Consider the following 10342-nt stretch of genomic DNA (forward strand, 5'->3'; position numbering starts at 1 on the left):
TTGAACCAATTTAACTTATACTGTTTCGGTCAGTTAACCGACTTCACCGTACTTTTTTAAAATATTTTTTTGTACAATATATTCTTTTATTTTGAAAGATAAACATTCTAGATATTGATGGTGCTGCAGTCGCGTGAGAGAATAATAAAGGAGACGATGAAGCATGTGTAATGATCAAAAGGCTGAAAGATTGGGTGACGATGAAAGAGGGAGCGAAGGAGGCATCAGGGAGAGACAATGAACTGATGAATGTTTGCAAAGAAAAAAGGAAAAAAAGGAAGCTAATTAGAAATCCTTCCCTCAATGGGAATCAATGAAGGGATCCTTTTAAATATGGTGGCTCCTCATATGTTATTGGTTGTACATGCAACAGCCGCTATTTCTTATCATTGCCAATTAAAATGGCAAGAGAAGAAACACTTGGGTGGAAGAAAGAAGCTAAATAAGAGGAGCAACTTCCATCTTTCACAATACGATGCTTATCTGTACAATGTTTGGACGCAATACTTTATTGCTACAAGAGTTGTAAGGGAAAGCGATGAAGTTTTAAAATATTGGCGTCAAACATAGGGAAGTCTTGAAATTTTGGCACACGTCCTATAGCTTCATAAGCTTTATGCAAATGAAGAGAAAGACGAAAAGATTCCTTAAGAGGTCAACCGTGGGGAATGGAATCCACCACACTCCCTCACATAAACCAAGGCAAGATCTTCCCATTCCCTCTCACAATCTAGAAAGAAGGTGTGATTGAAAGAAGATAGAAAGTACTCTTCCATATGGTCTAATAATGGACATAATGCTAATTTATTTTTAAAATTTTAGAATAACTTTTAGGGCAAGGTTGAACGTCTGTTTTATTATTGAAATAAAAATTTAATGATTGTTGGTGTATTTCGTCTTAATTTTTATTATCTTTCACATTTGGTCATCCCAGAGATCTTTCTGGGTCAGGCTCAGACTAGGCCTAACAAGGAATTTCTAAACATTGTCTCTGCCCAGGCCCTATGGGCTTTACATTTTATTCAAGCCCAATCTTAAATAAAATAAGGTAGTTCAGGCGTAGTGGACCCGGTTTGAGAGACAGAAGTTAAATACTTCACAAACTAACAGGTACTGAATATGGATCAATGAATATTGTTGTTGAACATGAAGGGCAATTTGCGATCTGCTTGGGCTATTTTTCTTCAGTTCTCCGGTTTCTCGAGCAAGAACCTTGTTTTAACTTAACCTTATAGTCGGAGATTTAACTTTATTTTAATAGTTTATGTTTGAAACTCGAAGTTGTTCCTCTCAACAATATCGTTTTCAAAATTTAAATTTATATTCTCTACTTTAAAATATAATGTACTTTTTTAGTATAATATTACTACTATGTTTGCTTAGTTTAAAAAAGGAACATTGTCTCTAACCTTACCAAAAATAATGAGAAATAAACATAGATTCAGATAACTCGACCCTTGCTAGCCTTGGGAACAAAATTAAAAGAAAGGTTATTGATTGTTTAGTTATTCCCATGATATTTCTGTGGTTAATTACTAAAGGAAATACCACTAGGTTGATATTAATGAACATATTTTTTACAGTTCGGATATAATTATATAATATACATTCCAGAAGTGAATTTCTTTCTTAGCATTTTCCCAAATTTACGATATAACATGAATCTGATACATTTTCAGCACTTGTAGTTGAGATATATGGAGAATCCGAAGAAAGTTTATATTTGCAAATTTTAATCAAAGTTGGTACTTATATATGTAAAAATGTAATCTCTGTTTTAGACTTCAAATTAAGGCCTAGCTAAATACGGGAGTAGATAATTGGGCAACTTCAAAAGGCAATTAAAGAGTGGTCCTAGTAATGATGGAGAGGAAATTAAGCGATTACTATAAAGAGGAACAGAAAATGAGAGCTTCTAATGGCAATGGCATTGACACCTAACTAAAGAACCCTATAACTTTGTGCCTTTGTCGGGGAAATACTTTCCAGTGAGGATTGAGGAATATGTAGCCAATATTATAAGAAAAACAGCACACATTTTTTTGTGAAGAAGAAGAAGAAGCCCCTTTCTATGAATTTGTCTGAACACGTTGCTTAGGGCTAATTAGACATAAAGAAGTTTACAGAACTTTGGAAAAATCATAGCACCAAAGGTACACGAAAATTCATGAAACAAAAAGAGAAGAGAGAAGCCAGAATAATTAGCTTGTAAAATGAAAGCCATTTACATGATCTACATGCTTCAAATCATATATCTACTTTACAAGGAGGAGCTCCAAGCAATGGCACCGGCCCTACCGCACCCTTCTTCAAGTCAACGCAAACATCACATTTCACATAAACACCGTACTTCACTGTCTTTATAGCACCAGCTTTCCATCTCAACTTACCCAGCAACACCACCCTCAGCGCCACCACTCCGTACGCCTCATCCATCATCAGTCCATTCACCACTTCCGCCGATGCTGGCACCGTCCCGCTACCCAGCAGAGGGGTCAGTGCCACCGTGCTCTTTGCCTCTTGGTACAGTGGTGGCAAGTCCGTTGCGGGAGTAATCTGCTGGTTTCTGTACGAAACAGAAGCTTGCAACTTGTCGTAAAAGATAGAGACTCTCCTGTTGGGGTTTCTTGTCACGATGGTGAACTGCATGGAAGTGGAAATGATGGGTTGTGAGGTGGCGTTGAGTTGGTAGATAGCTGCACCTACTACAGCGAAACGAGGCTTGCGGGGACGGTAGATGAGGCACACAGCAACTGCTGATGCTCCTGCCAAGAGGAGGAAAATGAAAAGGCATAAGCCACAGGACCGGCCTGTGCCTCCTTGGCTGTGTTTTGGTGTCTTGGGTTTACCTTCTTGTGTCATTTTGTCTTTTGGTTTACATGGTCTGGCATGGAAGGTATTTGTATTGTAAAAGGGAGGAGGGTTCCTTGGGTGGTGGTGACCGGCCGAATGGCAATGTTGAAAATAAATACTACTATATTAAGAAGAAAATGTTGTGTGTAACAAATGGAACAAAAGAGGGGGGCTTGGGTCCATCATCCATACCTCGATGGTTGCTAAAGTGGGCTTTTCCCCCTTATGTTTCGATTATAACAAATGAAGCTCCCGGGTGGGGTGCTCTTTTTCTTTTTCCTTTGTTTCTTTTGAATTTCTATATCTTAGCCTTTTTATTTATTTATTTATTTTTAATTTTTTCACATTGCTTTTTGTTTTTCTAACTTTATTTTGGAGGAGTGGAACACTATATGCCATATGTTGAAAAAAAAGAAAAGAAATTAGAAAAAGCAAAAACATGATTCATAAAAGCAATTGGTAATGAGTATGAAAGTCGATATTTAAACGGTACCTATGAAGTCCTTCAATTTTAGGATATTAGTTTTTTTTTTTGAAATTTATGGTTGTCCGTTCTTATAACATTATTTAAATTCTATCATTAAAAGTATGTAATAACATCTTAATATAAAATTACATTCAACAAAATATTTATCATTAATTTTAATTTGAGGTCGTGATTAAATCAATCTTTTATTTTACCTCTATTAAGTATTCAAAACCTACTCATAGTTCCTTTCACCAGTTGTCTTTTTCCTTTTAACATTTTCTAAACCCATCTAATTAAACATAAACATTATAAAGTAGGTTATTCAAAGTTGGATGGAGCTGCGAAGCTGAGTGGTAGATAGCTTTAGTGTGTGGGCTATTCTACTGGTCGGGCATTATATGATGTTAGCATGTTAAACAGTTGGTAGGTTGTTACAAAGTCTGTTAAGCAGTTCATTAGGCAGTTGGTTCTCATATGTATATAAAACATCAACAATGTATTGATTCAAGATAAGATAATAAAGACTAAAGAATTCTTCTATATTTCACAGCAGTGGAAGCTTCCTATTGCGGACTGATATCCCAGTTAAAAGTTAAAATTTGAACTATGAGCTGCACCACCATCTACTAACACACGTTATTGTAATTTGTCGCCTTATCCAATATATCAACGTTGGGTTTGCCAAAAAGGTTAAGAGTTTCGACTTTCAACAAGAAATTGATATTGTTGTAACCAAATATTATCAAGAGTTAATTTAGAAGTAGCAAAAAGAAAAAAGATTCATTAAGAAATAAATACTATTTTTAATATTTTGCACAGAGGACTCTTAGTAATGGTTTGTCTCTATATGCATAATAAGCAGAAAGGCATTGGCGGAACACCAACAAAAATGGGCTAGTTTCTTAAACCCCAAATGCATCTGTATCACACGTATAGGTGGTTGTTTTTTGCCCCTTCTTCATGCTTGCTTGGGATCCAAGTCCCCACACGATGCCATAGAATCGAGTCACATATGCATATGTCCCATGCTTTTCTTTTTTCTTCCACGTTAAAAGTCCTGCATTTTGCACCAGAGTTCATCCCCCACTTTCTGCGATTCAATTCAGATTACTTTGTTTCTTCCTATTGCCGCCACCCACTGTTTTACATTGAATGAAATCTCAGAGAATAATGCTACGTACCTAAACAATCTAATATACAAAAAATAGCAAGTTGTAGGAAAAATATTCAAAGACGTGTTTAACCCATATATTAAAGCAAATTACAGTCTATATACAATACAACTAACCTGCCTAATTACAATAAGTTTCCGATGTGCATTCACTCACACATATGATATTAATACCCGGAAAAAGCACGGCGCTACCTCACTAATCACTACTTACTAAAAGTGTTGCCTATTTGAGTTGGATGCAAAATAACTACATTCATCATCCATAGCAAAATACTCAAGGAGTTGCAAGATATTTCCGCTATCACATGGTCCTTTTTTTCTTCCGAGAAGATGCTTGCAACTGAAAATATGATGCAAGATTTCAACAAGAAATAAGCTCCTTTCCAAGAGGGAACACAAGATTGTGTCTTCATATTTTATGGCTATCACCATTATCTAGAGGGGTGCCATGTTGCACTTGACGGATAAACTGCCCTTTCACTCGGGGTCGCTGCTCTGCCAGTCGCTTCCGGTTCTGATATCGAACCTGTGCAAAGAAGCTACTGATTAAGCAATTCAACAGGCCTTTAAGAAATGTTTAGCTACCCTTTTTTCTCTTCTATCACCAAAGAGTGAAATAGGATGTTATCACATTCTCGGAGCTTTACAAGGTAAGCCTCTGAATCCAGATTGCTTGTATTTGATGCAAATTAAATATTAGCTTCTTAATAGTAATAATCATAATAGTAGCAGCAGCAGCTAGAACATGGTATCTACTATTATTGGAACCACAATGCTTGAATAACACAAAAATTACTTAGATGGCACTAATGAGACATAGAGTGGATGTGGTGAAGTGACACTGACCTCATTTTTAGGTGAAGAGGAAGTACACTAGCATAAGCATACAACCATCGGTATCATCCTGGTACTTACCTTCAACCAAAATGAATAATAATAATAATAGTAATATACCTTTTTCTCAAAGCATCGATCTTTCCGCTTAAGTCGGAACTTCATCAAAGCAGCTTCTCTTTGGCTGGAGCGGTGCGTATCCATCCCTTTTAATCCATCATGAATAAAACAATTGCTATTATTGAAAGTCTCCATGGTTGTGCCCTTATCAATTGCTGCAGCAAGAGTAACAACAGAACTTGCATTGCTCCAACTTGGAACAGCTCCATGTGTGCAGCTCTTTTCATGATTTTCGACATCATTACATAAACGACTGCAAGCACTCTGATAATCTATAAGAGAACTGCACCTTAATTCCTCAATAGGCTCCTGCTTGTTCTGCCCTTGAAGAGTTTGATCATTAGAAGAATTGGTAGCTTCATCACACCAGCCGTAACACTGTTCTGAGTCATCAACATCAGGGTCTGAATGCACTAAGGTGCTCACAGGAAGGGGAGAATATTCTTGCTTTCCAACTTGTTTTGGACCACATGCAGGGGGTAAACTTGATTTTGCATGATAAAAGTGTGGGGAAACATCATTACATCCAGCATGCACGTCATCCATCCTCATCCCTGTAACTCAAAACAGCCCAAGTGGGGTGTTTGAATTTGTTATTTCAGATTGACCCTCGATTGGATCAAGAAGGATTCTCCCAACTATAATAACATGAGGTTAAGAAGTACCGTTGTTACTTTCTAGGTCTTGTCTGGGGTTGCTGTTACCCTCTTCGCGGTTGCCATCTAGTGTAAGGAAAATAGGCAGTAATGACTTCCTATTGTTATACCTGCATTTCAAAAAATAGAGATTAAGCACACAACAATATTTTCTATTAATGCCAGCGAACTGTGTACAGAGATAACAGATAGCATACATTAGATCCAAAAGTTTACTTTATCATAAATTCAGTTGCTCCTTCACGTGAAATTCTGGAAGCCAATTATTTTATTCGATCTACTATGTCAGATACTTGGCGCAGAAAAATTAAAGAAATTCTCACTCCAGATCATGAAGGTTGAGCCAACCCCCTGAAATATATAGACCTCACCTTGGCTCATTTCTCAGGTCTATCATAGGAGTCAGGATGTCTTTATAGAAGGCAACAGATTTACGTTGAAATATGATATGGTAATTGCGCATATCACCCGCTTTAAAGTGCAACTTGGTAATTGATGCTATTTAAACAATATTAAGCTGGATAATTAAATACCTTTTTTTTTAATTATGGACCCCTTTATAGGAAATTTCAGGAGAGTATCCACTAACCTATGGCACCGTAATGACCTTAACATTGCTTCCACTGCCCTCAATAGCATTGTACAAGAATTCAGGTTTACCTAATCTCTAATTCTCCAGAAAATGATTCTAATTAATAGTTGGTCTAGAAACAAAATTTTCAAGACCAGCCAAAGAAATCCTTCGTTAAAAATAGTAAAATATGGAGAAAAAACAAGACATTACTATTGTGTAAGATCAAGCAACTCTTTTCTCTAATCCAACAAAGAGCAAGTAAGCAACAGAATAGAATCTTAATTTAGCCAAAACATCTTCACATCTCAAGCTCAACCATACGGTAAATAAAATAAGGGAAACAAAAAGTTTACCATGAAAAAGGCGACGCATCAGAATGGTTTAGTATATGCTTTTCATTGGTACCTTGACTCTTTGCGCTCCTTGAACAAGGTCTTCTTAAAGAAAGCTCCAACTGTGGAGAAAATTCTAACTTGTTTGCACCATCACTTAAGCTAGAAATTGCAAAGGTGCCCATAGGCTGTTTATCAAATGAATCAATTAAATCAATAGCTCCAGTGGATGATTCCCTTAATTCGTCATTGCAGCCAACTCCAATCATAACATATGCAATTCTTTTATCACTTTGTAGTCCAACAACATTATGTGCCATCTCGTCAACGAATGCAGAGTTCTCTTCGAGTTTTGATGCAATTGATTCACAAGTGCCACTGCAATGAGCAACCTCCACAAATCTCTTTGAATTTTCAGATACAAATAGCTTGTCAGATATCCCTGGTCATGAAGAGGAACAGATTTTCTTTCTTTTAGCTGGAATTAGAAAAGGAAAACTTAAAAAGTATAAAAACGGTGTAAAAAGATAAGGTAAAATGCCTTCAGCTTGACCCTCATTTTGAAGCGACTCCTGACCCGGTTTGACAAAATTTCCCTGCTGCTCTCTGCCTGTATCGCTAACATTTGAACTCATACACTTCAATTGCGAAAGACCCTGCATATTTTGCATGTATGAACTCTCAGCTTCCAAGCAAGGCGTTGTACAAGTGCTCTGCACAAGAGGTGGCAGAACATGCGGTCTCTATGCGAAACTACATGGAGCCACCCTACTCACAGATACAGAATCGAGACTTCTCAAGTAGACACCTAATAAGATAAGAAAATACCCACTTGGGTATCACTTTCGTCTTTGATTTTCTGTGTAGACGATCCATAATCACTGGATTGGTTGTTTTCAGCAGCATTATTTTCAGCCGTGTCTTCAACGTTATGCTCTTTTGCAGGTAGATTATGATGAGCACATCCACCAGCTAGCTGATAAAAAGTAAGGCAAATACCAAAAAATGAAAAAAAAAAATCAATTAAGTTTAATGCTTGAATTCAACCGAGAAAAGATTGAGCAAAATGCGAGCATAGGGCATACCATATGTCGTCTCCAAACATGCTGCCAAAGATTCCTCAACTCATTCCTCCGAACAGGCTTGATAAGAAAGTCAGCTGCACCTTTCAACATGCACTTCAGAACCATGCTAAATGAATCTTCCGATGACATCACTGGTTTAATTATAAAAAAGTAAAAGCTACTAACATATTAGCTTCATTTCTAATCAATGACGACAAAAAATAAATTTGAAGATGGTAAAGCATGAAGGAAACTTTTAGTTAAAAAACATACTTATAACAGGAATATTTTTGCAAATATCATGTTCCATGACCAAAGTAAGAAGCGCGAATCCAGATATTGAAGGCAACTCTACTTCAGTCAATATAAGATCAATGTTATGAGGTCGATCCTTTAAAGTCTCCCACGCCATTAAACCATCGGGAACAGCCGCAACTACTGGGAAAAAAAATCGAAAATTAGGCATAAAAAGAAGGGGGGAATCAAACTAGTAATACAGTTAATCAATAGATCTAAAGAAAGAGAACAATACTGATTTAAGAAAATGAAGAAACGAAAGGTGAAGAAGAAACCTCTGTAACTGCATTTACGAAGAAGAGCGGCAATAATCTGACGAGTGGAATCATCGGCTTCGACTAAAAGCACTCTGAGAACCATTTGAGGCAAGAATTTTTCCCATTGAACAACCTCTGAGGATTCATCGTTTTCCTCCTCCTCCTCCTTCTTCTTCTTCGTCTCCTCCGCCGTCCCTACCTCCACGTCGACTTCCATTCCAACTTCAACCATTTTCAAGTACGCTATTCAATCAAACCAAAACAGAAAACCCTAATTTCTCATTCAAAAAAGAAAGTGAAGAAAGAAGAGAGTAAACTGAAGCGGAAATGAAGAAAGAACGCCTCATCCTTACTAATAAAAAGAAAAACTCTAGAAATATCTGAAAAAACGTCGAGAGAATCGAAGCCTGGTTGTTTATTTATTTATTTAATATCCAACTTTTGTTTAGGACCGCGAAAACCACAAAAAATATCTTCGTTTTCTTGAATGGCAAAAAAGAAGTGAAGACTTTGTAGTTTATTCCTTAGAAGAAAACGGGGAGTTGGATCAAAAGGTGGCCCGCCATTGGCTTCTGGTTGGTGAAGCTGATGTGGCGCAACACGGGCCACTGTTCTTTAACCAAACTTTGTCCTGCCGATTGAGTGGTGAATCTAGTGATCATGCACGCTGTGTGGTGGGGGCCGCAACCCCAGGGGAGGGATACGTGTCGGGCCGGTGAGGTATGTTGGAGGTAAGATATTTATTTTGAATCCCACGTGGTATCTCGTCACCTCCCTTGAGATCTCATGGTTGACAAAGGGACACGTGGTATCTTACGTTCTTGGCACGAAGACTTAAGAGAGCAGCACGCACCTTCATTGTCTGTGTTTTTTCTTTCTTTTCTGTTAGTATATGACATTTTCCTTTGCCATTGAAGGGGAGAGTGCTCTATCTCTTAGTCAACAATATCGTATTTGAATTTTTTGATTACTCAACTAATTAAACAATCACTTCTTTTTACAGTAACTTCCCACCTAAATAAATCATCAACCATTTAAAAGGGTTATACCTATATTTATTTATTATAAGTAAATTATCCAAATAAAAATAAACTTTCATTTTAGTTATCGCGGTTAGGGTTATCTTTTATTTTGTTCATTCGGCTATCAAGTCATTAATGGCATCTAATGTAGTACGCTATCTCATTTTCACATGTGTTTTCTTTATGAATAAAGGGTTGCAAATTATTCGAACCTTTGATGTGAAAAAAAATATATGTGAAAATAAGGTGACATGCTACATTACACGTCATTAATGACTTGACGGAAGAGTGATTAAAGTAAAAGATTACTCTAACAATGGTGACTAAAATGAAAGTTTTTAGTTTTTGGTCATCAAAATTAAAACATTTAAAAGATTTCTGGAAAAGGAAAAGAAAAGAAAAGGATGTTAATAAATTAGGTTTAGTGACCGTCCAATCATGGTTTCGTTTTCGTTTTGAAATGAACAATAGTTGAAAAGAGAGAACTGCTGTGATTAAGCTCATATGGCTTTATGGAATTATTCGATTAGAAAAGATGGGATTGAAATGTAAGCACAATCCTGTGGCTTTCCTTTCTTAAAACTTAAAAAGTTAACCCACACATTAGGGATATGGAGCCACTTTTGCCTCTTTAATAACCGGATAAATGGACCCACTTTTAACTGGATGAAGATGATCCATCTGTCGTGC

At 36.8% G+C, this 10342-nt stretch overlaps 2 protein-coding genes across 3 annotated transcripts; both read right to left on the bottom strand.

Annotated features, from left to right (window-relative positions):
* Window positions 1-2049: 2049 nt before the first annotated feature.
* Window positions 2050-3118, bottom strand: LOC105802849 (NDR1/HIN1-like protein 12). Its single transcript, XM_012634731.2, has one exon. It carries the CDS (start codon window positions 2860-2862, stop codon window positions 2248-2250), a length of 615 nt encoding a protein of 204 aa, XP_012490185.1. The 5' UTR covers window positions 2863-3118; the 3' UTR covers window positions 2050-2247.
* Window positions 3119-4546: 1428 nt separating this feature from the next.
* On the bottom strand, window positions 4547-9098 carry LOC105802847 (two-component response regulator-like APRR3). 2 transcript variants are annotated; one of them, XM_012634729.2, is made up of 9 exons: window positions 8649-9098; window positions 8350-8514; window positions 8098-8228; window positions 7845-7988; window positions 7554-7668; window positions 7034-7454; window positions 6125-6216; window positions 5451-6004; window positions 4547-5022 (listed from the first exon to the last, which is right to left on the bottom strand). In XM_012634729.2, exons 1-9 carry the CDS (start codon window positions 8860-8862, stop codon window positions 4906-4908), a joined length of 1953 nt encoding a protein of 650 aa, XP_012490183.1. In that variant the 5' UTR covers window positions 8863-9098; the 3' UTR covers window positions 4547-4905. The 2 variants fall into 2 exon arrangements, with proteins under 2 accessions (XP_012490183.1, XP_012490181.1); XM_012634727.2 differs by having other exon boundaries at window positions 6116-6216; window positions 8649-9096.
* Window positions 9099-10342: the final 1244 nt, after the last annotated feature.

This window comes from Gossypium raimondii, chromosome 11 (assembly GCF_025698545.1).
Source record: "Gossypium raimondii isolate GPD5lz chromosome 11, ASM2569854v1, whole genome shotgun sequence".
Classification (NCBI taxonomy): domain Eukaryota; kingdom Viridiplantae; phylum Streptophyta; class Magnoliopsida; order Malvales; family Malvaceae; genus Gossypium; species Gossypium raimondii.

Excerpts from the sequence above, each read along its gene's own strand:
- LOC105802849 (XM_012634731.2), bottom strand. The coding sequence starts at position 2,862 with ATGACACAAGAAGGTAAACCCAAGACACCAAAACACAGCCAAGGAGGC.
- LOC105802847 (XM_012634727.2), bottom strand. The coding sequence starts at position 8,862 with ATGGTTGAAGTTGGAATGGAAGTCGACGTGGAGGTAGGGACGGCGGAG. Across the intron at positions 7,455-7,553 it reads AAATGAGGGTCAAGCTGAAG|GGATATCTGACAAGCTATTT; the intron begins GCATTTTACCTT and ends CTTCATGACCAG. Across the intron at positions 6,217-7,033 it reads GATGCGTCGCCTTTTTCATG|GTATAACAATAGGAAGTCAT; the intron begins GTAAACTTTTTG and ends TTTGAAATGCAG.